Genomic DNA, 17,215 nt, shown 5'->3' with positions numbered 1-17,215 from the left:
TCCAACCGGCCAGATAAACTATAGGAGACTAGAAATAGGGCTGGCTCCAGAGGTTTTGCCGCCCCAAGCAGCGAAAAAAAAAAAAAAAAGAAAAAAAAGCCGTGATTGCAATCTGCAGCAATTCAGCGGGAGGTCCTTCACTCTGAGTGGGAGTGAGGGACCCTCCGCTGTATTGTCGCAGAATACCTGGACCTCCGGCCCCTCTCCGGAGTGGCTGCCACAAGCACCTACTTGCTAAGTTGGTGCCTGGAGCCAGCCCTGACTAGAAGGCTCAGAGGATTGGTAAAGGGATATTTAGTCTTCTCTCTTTGTTAACCAATCTGAAGTCACAGTTATAGCAGAAGTAACTGAAAGTTGTTGTTATTAATGGCTGTTCAGAGGTCTATGAAAAATGAGTTTGACAAGTGTCTATATCACAAAAATTCCGAATTCCACACTTGGCATTTTTGTTGCCAGTTTCAGTAGAGAGGCCAAAGTTTAAAAGAGCCATGGAGAGCAAATTACTGTTTTGACCCTAAAGGTGATTTTGCCAGGTCAAGGTTGGAACACTCTGGCAAGGCAATATGAAGGAGTATGAACTGCTTCTGCTGCCTGTCCTGTACATTTTCACTTAATACAGTACTTAGTCTCTAGAACTGTCAGAAAGGCACCCCTACCATTAATATCACATTTATGTAAAAAAGCCACCTTCCTTCCTGAAATACCATGGAACATTTCTAACTCCAAAACTGTTTCACAACTGCAGCAGGAAATTCTGATTCATTTGTGGACACTATTTACATTAATATTTTAAATAGTTATGAGCTGAGTTAAACTCTGCTACGGACTGAGATAAAACCTCATTGGAATTAATAAGTATGAACATGCCCTTCATTTAAGTTGTCTGTAAGGAACAGATAAGAGGTGACACCCAAAACAACACAAAATGGCGTTTGCAGAGAAACTAGCACCATGTGGGCAAAGTATGCCACTCACTGGCTATTGCATGTGTGTCCCTGTGGTGAAAAAGACAAGCTGGAGTGCAGACAAGAAACTGAGAGACTCAGAGGCAGAGCAAAAAAGTCAAGTATCAGCCTGCGGCCCTGGCAGAAGGCTAGAAAAAAGATTTTGAGGTGGGGATGCTGGCAGAATGAAACTTGGGCCTGGAAGCTCAGAAACTACTCCTTTTGGTTTTGGTTTCTCCTGCCTTCACAGAACTTTGCACATACCTTGCAAATAAACAAGACTGCATCGAAGAAAATACCAGACTATCATCAATTTTTACTCCCAACTGGAACAACCTACAACGCCCTGAACTTTGACTAGCTGCTTGGATCAAAAAGTAACAATACATGGTTTCTGAGAATTTACCTAGAACAGAAAAATATGATGACAAGATTTTCAGAAATGACTAAATGTTCACTTCAATTTTTGGGTGCCCAACTGAAAATACCTTATAGTGCTTGATTATCAGATGATTGGTGCTGAGCACTTTTCAAAAATCAGGATCCTTTACTGTGTCCCAAATTAGGTACCCGAAAATTGAGACATTCAAAATTAGTAGTCACTTTAACATCTTGGTCCCAAATCATTACTATTGGGTTAACCCAACCGCAACCTAGTAGAGTTATGGAGTGGCAGCTGTGTTAGTCTGTATCAGCAAAAAGAACGAGGAGTACTTGTGGCACCTTAGAGACTAACAAATTTATTTGAGCATAAGGTTTCGTGGGTTAAAACCCACAAAAGCTTATGCTCAAATAAATTTGTTAGTTTCTGTCTGCATGCATCCGATGAAGTGGGTTTTAGCCCACAAAACCTTTTGCTCAAATAAATTTGGTAGTCTCTAGGGGGTGCCACAAGTACTCCTCATTCTTTTTGCTAGTAGAGTTAGTTCTCTGTATTGGCGTGTGGGAGTCCTTGCTTTGATTCTGCCATGCTTCCTCAGACAGTGGGGCTAGAAATACTGTGGAGGAGTGAATTCACAATCCCCACCCCCATGGAGAGCAGGGTGGAGAAAGGGTTTTACATTACTCAACAATGTAAAACTATACTGTTCTGAACAGTCTCCGTGGTGACCTCAAAGGGGGTTCCATCTAGTGCTGTGCTAAATGAGTGGTTTCAAAACTAGGGTCTATGGATCAACAATGGTCCACAAAACAATGGTTGGTAGCTGTGGAGAGTTGGCTAGTTACCTGGTGTTGTCTCTTCTCTTGTTTTTGGTTGCTAAGCCATTTTAAAATAAGTTAAAACTACATCAGTGTGTTCATATTATTTTTCCACAAAAGCAACAGATGTAGTTGCCCCAGTGATGTTAATCACAAATGTGAGAGGAGGTGTGCATGAGACAATGTCTCAAAGATTCAATCCACCCTATGAAAAAGTTTGAGAAAAGCATGGGAAAATATAAGGTATGAGGGAAAAGACAAACCTCTGGGCTACCTCAGAGATGAAGAGAAGAGGAAGCAATTACCATCAGCATCATCACATACATCTCTCAGTTTTATTGATATGCCATGACATCACTTCACTACATTTTCGCAGTTTGGACGTAATACAAAATAATGCTGTATTGGAAAATAGTTGAGAAACCAATCAGACCCCTGTGTAGACCTCAATCCCTGCATGAAGTTTGCTATAGGACTGGGGACTGTATTTTTACTTTGTGCATCTGATAGCACTCTGTGTATACTCAGTTGCACTCACAATTTTTCCCTGTTTGAACAAGATAGTTGAGAGAAAAATATTTTAAAAATAGAAAAATGTGGTTATAAACCCACACAAACTGACAGGGAAACTCAGAGGAAGGTGTCGTACCTGAAATTATTTTTAACTCTTTTTTTAAAAAAGTGGCTAAGTTTCCAGATTACAGGGCCTCTTTAAAGTGGGGAACTGGAATCAAATGTCATAAAGTTTGCATAGAAAGCAAATCATATTATACTGATGGGTACGTTCTAAATAAATAAATAGATACATACAAAAGGATGAAGGACAAAGGGAGACATACCGAATTGTATTCATCACTTATTATGCGACTTATCAGCTGCTTATCCTTGTCTGAATCTTCTGACATAATCTTCAGAAATGTGAACATTAAATTGTTCTGCAGACTGTGAAATACATTACAATTTCAAAATGGCATTTTTTACACTTTTTCTACAACTGATTTCTACACAAATAAAAGGGCAGCAAGGGTGGGATTCTTCCTGAAATCTCTGCCTTCTATGAAAATATTTCTTTACAGTGACAAACAATTAGGTATTATGCCACCAGAGAGGTAGTCAAAATGCTATCACTAGCTGCATTCAAGGAAAGATTAAAACAAACACTAGAGGATGCCATAAAAGGAAACCCTTTTGAAAAGAGACCGGAATGGATTATAACTAGATATCCTGGAAGATATTTGGGATAGTATTTACATTAACCTTTTCTCTAAACAGTTCCCAATGTTGCTAATACCAGCACAGCTCCTGCTGTGATAGCAATGGAGATAAAGCAAGAGGGTAGGACTGGAATGTAGGCATCAGCAGATTTCCATGCCAGAGAATTCTCTAGGGCACTTTTCTCACAGACCCCTTGATAAAGGGAAGGGATGTGGTTGTAGAAGGGAAATATGCCACAGCATACTGTGATCTAACTGTTCTGCTGGTCCTAAGAGGGGCACTGCAACAAAGCAGACCTAGGCTGCTCTTATGGCAGAGACTCAAACAGTCTGATTGCTTCCAGAAACTGGAGCAAACGGTAAAGGTGATGTACAGCCATCTTTGCCTCTGCACAGAGCAGAACTTAGCTTGGCTGCTGCTCGGAATCCAGGCCTCTGTTTATTTGATTCTCTTTCCCTGTGAAAAGATTCAGATTTTTGCAAAGTAGCAGTTTAAACTGGCATAATTCTTGTTATTTTCACTGTTGCCCCCCAGGGTTCTGAACAGCAGCATGAAACAGAACAATTTTCTCTATTTTACTTGGTTGCTGTTTGGCAAAGTTACCAGCAGAAGTGAAGGTCCTGGAGCAGTGTTCTGCTGCCGAGTAAGATGATTAAAGGTTTACACGTGGAAGGATTTTGTTTTCTTCCTGCTAGCAGCTTCAACTTCCAAAAGTGAAATAATAAGTTCTGCACAAATTAATAGTTTGGGTCCCAGTGATCACCAGGGGTATCTAAGCAAGTGTGTTTTTCACACTCTTTCTACATAACTCACAGGAGGTTAACAGGGAGAAGGAAGTTCAGGGAGGGGAAGCAGGCTTAATTTGTGCCTCTTAGTCTCTGTCCACCTTAGATGCCCTGGCACAGGCTTTCTTCAGCAGCTGGCCAGACGGTGGCTGGCTTCTCCCATATGACATGTCTGACCCTCTCTCAGGGACTGGGGGCCGTTCTCCTGGAAGTCCCACCCCATCCTGTCCAGCCCCATTCTACCTCCACTACACCATCCACAGCATCCCCAATTTACACTCACACCAACTGCCTGCCATACACCCCTCCCCCACTCACACCAACACCCCCATACACCCCTCCCCCACTCACACCAACACCCCCTTACACCCCTCCCCCACTCACACCAACACTCCCATACACCCCTCCCCCACTCACACAAACACCCCCATACATCCCTCCCCCACTCACACCAACACTCCCATACACCCCTCCCCCACTCACACCAACACCCCCATACACCCCTCCCCCACTCACACCCCCTCACCACCCCTCCCCTTTACCCCTCCCCCTCTATGCTAATACAGGCTCCGGTGCCCTAAGCGCATACCGTACCTCAGCCCCGCCCCAGCCCCGCCTCCTCTGGGCACGTCCCGCCCCGGGCCCAGGCGCGGAGCCCAAAGGGGCGGAAATCCCGCCCATGAGCTGCCACCCGGTTGCCTTAGCAACCGAGTTGCCCGCAAGTCTCGCGAGAATTCTGCCCGCTCCCCTCCGCCGCGATGAGTCCCGCCCCGCGGTGTAGGCGCAGAGCCCACGTGGCGGGGGCGAGCGGGGTGAATAGTCCTGGGTTGTAGCGGGGTCTGTTCGCGGAGCGCTTGGCCCGCAACGTCCCCTTGTGCCAGGGACCCCACCCGCATGCAGCTGCCCTGATAGGAAGGAACCCGAGCCTGGAGGGGGAGCTACCGTCAGCCCCCAGCTTGTGAGGCTGCCTCCAGTTCATACCACTGGCAAACCTGAACCAAGTTGGGGTGTTTCTGGCTTGTGAGCCCTCGGGTTTTGCAGCTTTCTTCTGCGCAGCTGTGGCTAGACACTTGCTTTAAATGATTCCCTCTATAAAGCAAGAAGGGGGGAGTCTCATGTAATCCCGGAGACGCCAGAAGCTGGAGCGTTACGAGGCAAGAGTTGGGAACTCTTGACACTAGTCTAGGCTGAGATTCTTGGGAAATCTCCCGATACTGCACTGCACGGCCTCCGGTTCAGCTACCCTGATGGGTATTGATGGTGGGAGGGGGAGCATTAGTGAAGATAGCTCTCCAGTGGAAAAAGCAGAGTTGCAAATAGCGATATAGTGATTTTCCTGTAAATTGATCATTCAAATGCTGCAGAAACAAGCTCAGAGGGCTGATCACCCTAGATCAAAATTTTCATGTGATTCCAGTTGGTTACTAAGCATTTAAAAAATTAGTATTGAAATATAACCCGAAAGAATCAACTAAAATGTTTTAACTAAGGTTTCCATTTGGGTGATCAGAGACTGTCCTCGTTTCTCTAGAGCTGAGGTCTCAGGGTCATGAGGAATTGAGATTATTTAGGTGAGGCAGTGCACAAAGCAGCATGATCTAATGGCTAGAGTGTTGGACTAGAATTCAGGAGACTTGAGTTCTGTTTCTGGCTTGGCCATTAGCCTGTTGGGTGACTTTGAACAAGTCACTCGACCTCTCTCAGCCTCAGTGTTCTGATCTGTGAAGTGGGGATAATGGTATGGACCAAGAGTAGCCACTTGTGCACTCCTGGAATATAGGACATTTTAGTAAGGCTGGGAATGCTCTGGGCTTGCCCTCACTGGTATGATGTTGCCTGCATGGTGCATGTGATTTCAGACCACACGGGATGCACTTTTGAAGAGCATGCTGCTCCTCCTGTACTGATGTGGTGTGTGCAAGGTCATACTGGTGGAGTGACACACTCTTCAGAATGTCATCTCCCCCTTATATCAGACAAAACCACATCCAGTTTTGTCTCGGTGACAGATGGGACAAGCCTTAAAAAGCAGGACTGCCTAGTTCAGTGGTGCCCAACCTTGTTACACAGGAGAGCCACAAAACTAAGAGCTGGTCTACACTACGGGGGAAAATCATGAATAACATAGCTGAAGTCGAAGTATCTAAGATCGAATTACCGTCCTCATGGAGCGGGATAGATATCCGCAGCTCCCCATGTCGACTCTGCAACTCCGTAGGGGGTTGGTGGAGTTCTGGAATCGATATAAGTGCATTTGGGGATCGATATATCGCGTCTAGATGAGACACGATATATCGATCCCCGAGCAATCGATTGCTACCCGCCGATATGGCAGGTAGTGAAGACGTAGCCAAAGAACAACCTTGTGTGGGCCAAACAGATTCTACATATTTTAATAAGATTTAAAGTCACCTGTATTGATTTATATTTTAAGTTCAGCTTGTTTCATATGTAATTAGGTTTTTTCTACGTACAGGTATTGTTTATTTACACACTTGTGTGACCTAAAATGATGTAAACACGATGACAAAAAACTGATGAATTGCCCGTTAAGTATATTTTGTTGAAGTAGGCCCCAGGCCTTATGAAATGCTCTGGTGAGCCCTGTATGGCCCATAGGCTGTAGTTTGGGCACACCAGGCTAGTTTAAAATCAGTTGCATGGCCTGCCTATACAACAGACAAAATGCTTTGAAATCTACTGAAGAAGAGAGCTGTATAAGAGCTAGTGTTAAGGCTGTAAGAAAAGTGTGATTTTTTTTTGGTTCAAAAGTTGCAGCCACAGTTTGTTTAAGCTGCAGTTTTGGAGTGGTCAGCTCAAGTACCACAAAAGGTAGTGTGCGGAGGAGCAGGTGTGTGTAGGCAGCTGTGGGGAGATAGGACCTAAACTCTTGTTTTGTAACTGACTAGATGTTGAGTGGGCAGCAGAGTCCTTTACCCTCCTATAGGGCTGGATACCTCTCTCCCCCAATTCTGTGTTTGGCTCTCTCCTCTGTATCCCCTTTCCTCCCCTCTGGCAAAGCACCAATGAGGGACAAACTCACCAGTGCTGCCCCAGGGTTGGGGCTGGCTTGCTGGGTGCTGGCAGTGCTTGGGACAGACTGCCTGCGGCACCATGCTGAGGCCTTGCTAACTCCCCTCCCCACTTATGGCTGGGCTCTGGGGTCTCTCCCTGCTCATCCTGCTCCTGGGTAGCCTGGGGCCCAGCGAGCCAGAGGTGGGGGAGCCTGGCCCTGACCTGCACAGTTCCTGGGTCCTTTCCTTGTCTGCCTCCACCCCCCTCCCACCACAAGTGCCAGGTCACAATGCCACTTACTCAGATTTGGCCCAGATGCCCCTCCACATAACAGCGGGATGTCTGGGACAAATTGGAGCAATGCAGAAAAGTTGCAGAGTGTGTGGAAAGTTGCAGTTTTCCCAACAAAATTGCAGCCTGCCATTTTCTTTCAGCCTTATTTATACTGCCTTTGCTGCTTCTGTATTGTGTATGGAAGACAGCAGTTTCCAAGGGCTGTAAATCCGACACTTCACAAGAGTCAAGTTCACAGTACAATAAAAGGCGTAACATACATTGCTATCAAAGTAAATATAATTAAGTAAACCCTGCCCCTAAATCCTGCAAATAAATATTAATTAACCACCACCTCCTCCTAGCTCCACATGCTATTAAATAGGGTTAAAAGTAATTTACCTTAAATGCTGATTTTTCTTGTGGGTCCCTCAGGATTATTCCTTTAAACTTCAGTTGTTTTAAACAATGCCATTGAAATGTTGATGTTACTGAAGGGTTAATAATTACGGATTAGTAAATACAAGTGAGTTTGGGTATGTGGAAGACTGAGAAGTCACTATCTTAAAAGTGTAGCTTTCTCTTTATGCTGCGTGCTTTGTAAACTTTTGAACCCTAGATAAATAATAGATTCTGTTGGCTTTCTTGCCTTGCTAATGATAAGGCAGCATCATGAAAGACATCCCCAATCTATTGTTGCAGGCAACTGTCAGGGATCTAAGAGTGGCAGTGAAGAAGGGCAAGGAATGATATAAACAAAGAACTTAAGAGTGAAAGTCCATCTAGGTCCCCCCACTCCGCAAAAGTACATTGATGTACAGGAGAAATGGCGCAGTATTATGAAGCAATCATTCTTTCAGGTTAATGAAATGGAACGGACTAAGTGATGAAATTATAGAGAGACAGAAAGAGGCTGAGCATGACTTGTATTTGGATATTAATTTTTATTTCTGTAGAATTTGTCTAACCCAGCACTTGCTATGTAAATTACCACAGAGTCGAAATTTAGGTTCCTCTTATTAGTATAATATGTTTACCTTGTGACTTCGAAAGGATCCTGTTTCTCACTGCTGAGTCATTACAGCAGGGAGGGTTCATATAACTGTTGACTTGCTGAGTGTGGTAATACATGGCAAATTAGACACAGAACATGTGTCAGGCCTCTTCCTTTCTTAGGACAGAGAATTCAGAAAAGGGGGGCCTATAAATGATGCACCGTAAGAACAGAAATCTCTAGCTTATGATTTTTCTGTACTTGCCTGATGTCAGATTGAATTACATACAAAGAACAGCAATAGAGGCACTCAGAGATTATAAAGTACTCATCCTTGCATGGAGTTTATACAGTGATAGTGAGAATAGTGACGTTGTGTCCCCAGAGGTGTGCAGTATTGCAAACCTAATTCTTTTCAGACTCTAACTCAGCATTCTAGCTAACTAATTACTGGAACTGAATTGTCTAGGGGATCAGAATTGAAAGGGGGCAGATATATGGCATTGAGATTGCGGGGTAATGGTAGTGGCGGTTAAAGAGAGGGATACAAAGAAGTAGTGTTGTATAAAAGTAAATCGTATTTTCTAAATGGACAACCTACCCTATATTCTCAATTACTGAGGGACAATCCTCACTATTGCTATATTTGCTTTCCACAACCAACTCTCTGTACAACTTTTCATGAGTGATGTACCTGAATACTTGGATGCTAATATCTAAACTGTATTCTTAAATATATTCACCTAAATATGGGTTATTGCTGATTATGCACTATATGTATCTTCTGACTTTAAAAACAAACCTTGTATTTGTGGATAATCTAAGCACTATACCCAGCTGTACAGACACTTTTTTCTTAACCTGTGTACTATATAATTTTTCAACATTAGCTTTAATAACATTTTTAAATCTGTAAAAGAAAATTTAGATTGGGCATAGCAAATTACTGTAATGGTGTAAGTTGTAATGAAATGCATGTTATGAGTTACTGATTTTGCACTCCCTGCAAAGGACTTCCCAAGGACTTTCTACAGTCCTAAGGGGGATCGTGTGGGTTAAGCAGTTTCTTTCCTCTGGACCATGACTCCCAGCAGGGGTACACAAAAGTTCTCGAAAGCCTGGGACAAAATCTGAAACTGAGGCCCTACCTTTACGAAAATACACACACACCACACAAGGGGGTGCAAAAACAGAGGTCAGTTACAAAAACACAAATGTGAGGCCCTAGGTTTGGGGGTTGAAGAGTGACTCCCCACTGTTGGTGTTGTGATCTGGAGCACAGGATCATAACTCTGGCATTGCCATCCCAAGCAGAAGATCACGAAGTCACTTGATTTGGGGGGGTTCTCAAATTGGGGCCCCAGGGCAAACTGCCCTCCTCAGGAGGTCCTAATTCAGAGAAATTGGCTTTACTAGTGAGCAACAGTTCTGCAGTGTCCTGCAGTAATGGCTTGGGAAAATATGATACTAGCTGCTATAACTGTTGAAAAGCTATTTGCTGTAATGAAAATACACAGAGATGTTCTCCAAAAATTGATGGGAGTTTTGCTGTTTTCTTCACAGGGAGAGACACTGGGGCCTTTACTCATAGAATAGTAATAAGTTTTGTGATTGTGCAACCCTTAAAGTGGTTTATTCCATAGGCAAAACCAAGATCATCACAATTTGACACACACATATGGGGGAGAACTATTTTCCTCTGTGAACCATTTCCTATAAACAGTTATAAAACACTCTCTAGTGTCACATACAGAAGGGAATGTTTCTATTTCTCTGTAGGAAAGCCACTCCTAAGATGTGAATGCCCCACTCAGGAAATATCTGCCTCACTCAAGAAATTGCTTGAAATTGGACATGTCTCTTTCAGACAGCACTTTTCTACCACAGTGTTTTGCTGCCACACATAAGCAAAAATATTGTTTAAAATAATATCTAAAGCACCACTACTTTACAACAGAGGCTTTCCAACACCACCAGTCAGAATTCTACTCAGATAGGTTTCAGAAAGGATCCTGATGCTTATGCTGAAAAATAACACTGATTGTTTAATTTACTGAAGATTTAACAATTTCTTGCTTTATACTCTTTTCCCCCACAAATGCCAAGTGAGGGCTCAGGATAGCAGCTATGTGGCCTAGTGGAAAGTACTCTGGACTGGGGTTCAGGAGACCTGCTTTTTATTCCTGGTTTGCTGTGAGACATTAGGTAAGTCACAGCCCTCTCTGTGTCTCAGTTTCTCCATCTGTAAAATGGGGATAATGATACTGACCGTCCTATATAACGTGTTTTGATATCTACTAATGAAAAGCAATCTGTAAGAAGCTGGCTCTCAATATTAAAAATTGCTTGAGTTGCTTCAGATATATAGACTGGGAACTAACCCTAGAGCAAAAGGTTAGAAAATATCCAAATACTCTAATGTTGTGGCTCTCAACCTTTCCAGACTACTGTACCCCTTTCAGGAGTCTGATTTGAGTTGCATGCCCCCAAGTTTCACCTCACTTAAAAACTACTTGTTTACAAGATAAGACATAAAAATACAAAAGTGTCACAGCCACACTATTACTGAAAAATTGCTTTCTCATTTTTACCATATAATTATAAAATAAATCAATTGGATAATAAATATAGTACTTACATTCTAATGTATAGTATAGAGCAATATAAACAAATCATTGCATGAAATTTTAGTTTGTACTGACTTTGCTAGTGCTTTTTATGTAGCCTGTTGTAAAACTAGGCAGATATCTAGATGAGTTGATATACCCCTGGAAGACCTCTGTGTATCCCTGAGGTACACATACCCCTGGTTGAGAACCACTGCTCTAATGGTTATTAATATTAATAATGGCATAATCAAGGCCAGGACCCCATTGTGATGGGTGCTGTACAAACTACTCCACTCCTGGGGGAATTCTGCACCACTGCGCATATTTCATGTGCCACACATTTTTTGTGTGTGCAGAAAATAGCTTCTGTTGAAAAGTTGCTGCAGTTCTGCCTTTTACCCACCAGAGGGCACTGTGCTGCTAGAATAGAGCAGCAGCTCCCAGCAGAAAATAACTTCTGCAGTGCTGCCTTTTTCCCACCAGAGAGCGTAGTGGCGCTAGAACAAAGCAACCACGCCTGGCAAGCCCCAGCCAGGGAAGGGAAGGGAAGGGCTGGGTACCTTCTTCACAGCGCCTGTCGGGCCAGGGCAGGAGACAGGGGCTATGGGGAGACAGACAGCATAGGGTTGCTGGGGGAGGTCAGAGAGGGGCTCATAAGGGCTAGTGGGGGAGGACAGATTGAGGCAAGGGCTGAACGGGAGTGGAGGCGTGGGGCCACATGGGCAAAGGGGGAGGGGGTGCAGAGTTATATGGGGAGGGGGCATGGCTCAGTGGATGCATGGAGATGGAGTGCAGGGACACAGGGAAAAGAGGGGATGGGGCTGGTTGAGGGGGTGCAGGGATACATGAGCAGAGAGGGAGGAGTGCAGAGCTATAGGGTAGTGTCTGAGTAGGGGCACAGAGACATGGGGAGATGTGCCTGACTGAATGAGAGGTTAGGGTCAGGTAGGGTCTGCATGGGGGAGGCTCCCTAAAAATCTCTTCCCAGCCTGCCCCCCCCCCAAAAAAAACCCAACTGTTTCATACTTTCCTCACCAATACCCAACAACCCTTTAAGTTTATACCCAGGCTCCTTCTCAGCAATTACTTCCCTCTCCCTCAGTTCCTCTGTTACCCCTGACTCCCCCAAGCCTTTGCACTGCTTCTGAGGGGTTCAGGAAATATGGTTCTGTTCTGTAGTTTAAATGAATTATTACTCACAGTTCTGTATTAATATGGCTAGTAAGAAATCTCTTTGTCAAAAAACATTTCATAAATCTTTTTTTGCTGTATGTATTGTTCAGATATACTTGCTGACAGGTATTTTGAAATAAATTACCCAAATAATTGAAACTGGTGTGATTATATTGTGTATTTTGACAAATAAAATATGCAGAATTTTGCAGAATTTTAAAATATTGTGCACAGAATTGTAAATTTTTTGGCACAGAATTCCCCGAGGAGTAAAACATTTAGCAAGATACAGTTGCAGTCTCAGAAAGCTGAGAGACAAAGGATGGGAGGAGAAAAACAGGTGTGAAGTGTCTTTCCCAAAATCACAGTAGCAGAGCTAGGGCTAGAAACCATGTCTCCTTGGTTTCAGTTCACTGCCCTAGCCACTGGACAGCACTGGCCCTACTGATTGATTTTAGTGAGATGTTGTAGGGTAAGTTGTTTTCTTGCTTGAAAAAAAAAAAAGTTTTGTCAGTGGTATTCACCAGCTTTACAACATTTTCTTTTTGCTTTGAATAAGAAACATTATCACACTGTATGCTAAGCCCAAATTAACTATAGATTTCAGAGTAAGTATTTTAAGATTACTGCTTGATATTCTAAGATAGAATTTGTGTGTGTTTTTGAATTTTTTGTAACTATTCTTTTAAAACCAGTGAGTGTGCACTGAGAGGTATTGCTTGAACCAGCTGTCTGGTCATGATTAGTACTAATTAGCTTCCCTAGAGAAGGCCTAAGTGGACAGAGGTGTGCCTGATTACCAGGTCAGATTGGTGCAAGGGAATCAATGAGCCAATTAGACCATTAATATGAAAGCTGGACAGAAGTACGGGGAAGGAGACACTTGGAAAGCAGTGCTGAATTTGTAATGAAAGAGGTGCCAGGGCTCAAGCAACTTTCTTACTTTCATAAGACACCGCAAGCCCAGAGATGGTGGGGCCCAGCCTTGGCATAAATTAAGCGCTGATAGAAGGCTAGGAGAGGGCTCAGTGTCTGTTTTTTGCGCCTCACTGCAGGACTCACCAAACTTTGTGGGAATTACTGTTGTGGAGCTGGGCTTGCTCTCATAAATTCCTGCAGGCTCTTTTGTTGCTCTGTCTGCAAGGGCAAGCAAGAACTGTTTTTCTGCATGGTGGGATTCTTAGACGGTATAGAGGATTTTCTGCATCTCTTTTTACTGCTCTATCACCTATTACAGTGTTTCTGCCAACACCCTACCTGCCAGACCTCTTCAGCAGCTTCTCCATTCACACAGGTACAAGCAAATCCCAGAGAAGCCCCCACTGGTGACTGGGTGGTATGCCACTCCCCTGCCTCTTCTACAGACTCACAACATTGAGACTTTCTTGTTTGTAAACACCCCTGTAGTTTATTTACAGTCTTTTAATCCCTCTATCAAGACACAGGTGTGTCTCCCCTTCTTTACAACTTTCTAGTCCCTTTTCCAGAAAGGGAGGAGGTGATAAGGTCTACTCAGAGACCTTCCTTCAGCACACTCCCCTAACCCTCTATTTATCTCCATCATAGCCTTCCCATGTCCTTTTATACAGCTTCCCTGTTAATGGGCTAATTGGCTCACTAGTACCAATCTGGAGCCTGGACTGGTAATCAGCTACACCTCTGTCCAATTAGAAAGTCTCCAGGGGAACCTGTTCAGTATTAATAGTGACAAGAGTGCTGGCTCTAGCACTAGCTTTTAGTTCTCTGTTTTGAACAGCTATATATGTTACTGCTGTGTGTGTAAAGGAGTTTTGAATATTATGTTACTTGATGAAGACTCTTGTATAAACTTTGAGAAAAATGCTTCTAATGTATTTTCTCCTTTGTTAATTCTTTTAGCTTGGTATAAGTATCTCAGAATGCTCTAAGGCTGTTTCTTCTGCTACTAAAGGAGACAGCTTACCCCAGGGGTTGGCAGCCTTTCAGAAGTGCTGTGCCGAGTCTTCATTTATTCACTCTAAGGTTTCGCGGGCCAGTAATACATTTTAACATTTTTAGAAGGTCTCTTTCTATAAGTCTATAATATACAACTAAACTATTGTTGTATGTAAAGTAAATAAGGTTTTAAAAATGTTTTAGAAGCTTCATTTAAAATTAAATTAAAATGCAGAGCCCCCCAGACCAGTGGCCAGGACCCGGGCAGTGAGAGTGCCACTGAGTTGCCTACCCCTGGCTTACCCTAAGGGTATGTCTACACTGGCAGAGTTACATCGCAGGCAGTTACGGAGCCGCTCAGAGAGCGCTGAAGGGAAATGGCTGTTGTGCGTTCACACTGTCAGGTGCCTGCACAGTAGCATGTTCACACTTGTGGCACATGCACTGGTATTCAAAGTGGTGAACTCTGGGCAGCTATCCCACAGAACATCTCTTCCACTTCTACTGCTAAGAGTTGTGGGAAGACAGAGAGGGTTATCGGGCATCCTGGGTCCTGTCCCAATGCCCCGTGATGCACTACTTCACATCCCAGCAACCCCTGTGCTTCCTTCTGCATTTGGTGCCATCTTTCAATGGTTTGTGTACGGCACGCCCTGCCCTGCCTCTTTGGGGTGCAGGAATAGATCCCAAACTGTTGACAAGTAAGCTGCTCGCTCTGATCACCACGTCACAAATGGCAGTGGAGTTATTCCTTAAACTACAAAGGCAAGAGGAGTGTGACATTAATCTCGCCACACATACTAGCTATACCACAAGATTGCTTGTGGCATTCCTGGAGGTGCTGACCACAGCAGAATGCCGCTTTTGGGCTTGGGAGACAAGCACTGAGTGGTGGGATCACATCGTCATGCACGTCTGCGATGACGAGCAGTGGCTGCAGAACTTTTGGATGAGGAAAGCCATATTCATGAGACTGTGTGATGAGCTCGCCCCAGCCCTGCAGTGCAAGGACATGAGAATGAGAGCTGCCCCGTTTGTTGGAGAAGCACGTGGCGGTTGCACTGTGGAACTGGCTACTCCAGACAGCTGCTGATCGGTCACTAACCAGTTCGGAGTGGGAAAGTCGACCATTGGACTCTTGTTGATGGAAGTGTGTGGGGCCACTAATCGCATCCTGCTGTGAAAGACCATGACTCTGGGCAATGTGCATGACATTGTGGGTGGCTTTGCAGAATATGGCTTCCCTGACTGCAGAGTGGCAATACTGGCACACATATTCCAATTCTGGCACCAGACCACCTAGCCACCAAGTACATTAACTGGAAGGGGTATTTCTCTGTGGTTCTTCAGGTGCTTGTGGTTCACCGTGGGCATATCATGGACATTAACGCAGGCTGGTACAGAAAGGTGCATGATGCATGCGTCATTCAGAACCCTGGCCTGTTCAGGAAGCTGCAAGCAGGGACTTTCTTCCCGGACCAGAAGATCACCATAAGGGAAGTTGAAATGCCCATTGTGATCCTGGGGGACCCTGCCTACCCCTTAATGCCATGGCTTATGAAGCCATACATGAGGCACATTCACAGCAGCAAGGAGTGGTTCAACAACAGGCTGAGCAAGTGCAGAACAAGTTGAGTGTGCTTTTGGCTGTTTAAAGGCCCGCTAGCGCTGCCTATATGGGAGGCTGGACTTGGCTGATGACAATATTCCTATGCTTATAGCCGCATGCTGTATGCTCCATAATATTTGTGAAGGGAAAGGTGAAAGCTTCACTCAGGACTGGACCACTGAGGCTCAGCACTTGGAGGCTGAGTTTGAACAGCCAGAGACCAGGGCTATTAGAGGGGTTCAGCATGGGTCCATAAGGATCAGGGATGCCTTGAGGCAGAAATTTGAAGCTGAAACCCACTAATATTTGTTGCTATGCTTGGGAGTGCACTGCTTGTAATGCTAGGAGGTGATAGTGATTGGTGCAGACGATGCGCTATGAAGGTTTAAGGAAATTGCCTGTTGCTTTGCAGGGCTGTTTGCTTTTAATTAATGGAATAAAGATCACTTTCAAACCAAAACAATTTTTTTATTAAAAAACAACAACTGGAGGAGAGAGGCAAACAAAAACACATCAGCACTGTGGGGGAAGGGAGGGTCCAAGGAGGAGGTGGGGTCCCGGGATGGTTAAAGATTTGTGTATGTCCAGGTATCATATGCAGCCTTGTCCTTTGGAGTACAGTGCAGCGGATATTGTTCTTCAGCAGGGCTAAGCTGCTGAGGGACAGGTGTTGGGTGCAGTGGGTGCTGGGAGTCTGCAGAGCTGGACTGTGATAGGACAGGAGTGGATTGCAGCAGGTACAGACTGGAGCCAGGAGGTTGATAAGAGTGTGTTGGCGGTGTCTGGAGGGGGAGCATGTGAAAGAGTTTTGCGACAGCAGCTGCAGGGGAGGATGGGTGCAGAACTGCTCGGTTTGCAGTACTAGTAATACCTCAGGCATGTCTGCTTGGCACTCCCTCTTTAGTTTTTTGTGGCCGTTTTCTAATTCTGCACACACCTTAGCACATGCATATCTTTACCATTGATTTCAACAGAACTGACAGTAGTAAAGCCAAGCATGAGTACAAATGTTTTCAGGATGTGGACCTAAATTAAAAGATCACTTCAGCAAGCCTCAAATTAATTTAAGTCTCTTTACTCCTACTCCCTCTCATTCCATTAAAGATTTGGGAATAGTCCTATATCTCTTGGAGATAAGACTACAAAATAAAGACCACCATCTAGATATTATGCCCTATGCTCATCTCCCAATATTTTTTTTCTACTCCCATGAGACTTAATTTATATATATTATAAAACAGATATCAAAATATAAAACTTATCCTCTTACTCCAAACCTTTCAAAGATACATTATTTCACTTAACCTACTAATTAACTGTTTAAACAAAGTAGCACTAATTTGTTAACCTTGCCCTTAAAATCAGTGATTTTCTTAGATGCTATTAGATGCTTGCCCTTAAAGTCAGTGATTTTCCTAGATGCTATTAGATGCTATTAGAACCATCTGACTGAAAGAGTTCTGCAGATTCTCTGGATTTTTACA

The 17,215-nt window shown here is 44.1% G+C and overlaps 1 protein-coding gene across 7 annotated transcripts in view; it reads right to left on the bottom strand.

The window, feature by feature from the left end:
- Positions 1-6,356, bottom strand: part of AGBL3 (ATP/GTP binding protein like 3) — an 80,147-nt gene extending 73,791 nt beyond the window's left edge. For 5 of the 7 annotated variants that reach the window (XM_030548411.1, XM_030548417.1, XM_030548415.1 and 2 more), the window contains exons 1-2: positions 3,963-4,434; positions 2,984-3,086 (exon numbers count right to left, since the gene is read on the bottom strand). In XM_030548411.1, coding sequence (XP_030404271.1) covers positions 2,984-3,070 — 87 coding nt within the window. In that variant the 5' untranslated portion in view covers positions 3,071-3,086; positions 3,963-4,434. Of the gene's footprint in view, positions 1-2,983; positions 3,087-3,962; positions 4,435-4,738; positions 4,755-6,302 lie in introns of those variants that run through there. The other 2 variants (XM_030548412.1, XM_030548414.1) reach the window with 2 other exon arrangements.
- Positions 6,357-17,215: the final 10,859 nt, after the last annotated feature.

The sequence above is a fragment of the Gopherus evgoodei genome, chromosome 1 (genome assembly GCF_007399415.2).
Source record: "Gopherus evgoodei ecotype Sinaloan lineage chromosome 1, rGopEvg1_v1.p, whole genome shotgun sequence".
Taxonomy (NCBI): Eukaryota; Metazoa; Chordata; order Testudines; family Testudinidae; genus Gopherus; species Gopherus evgoodei.
This window is presented reverse-complemented; position numbering and strand designations above follow the sequence as displayed.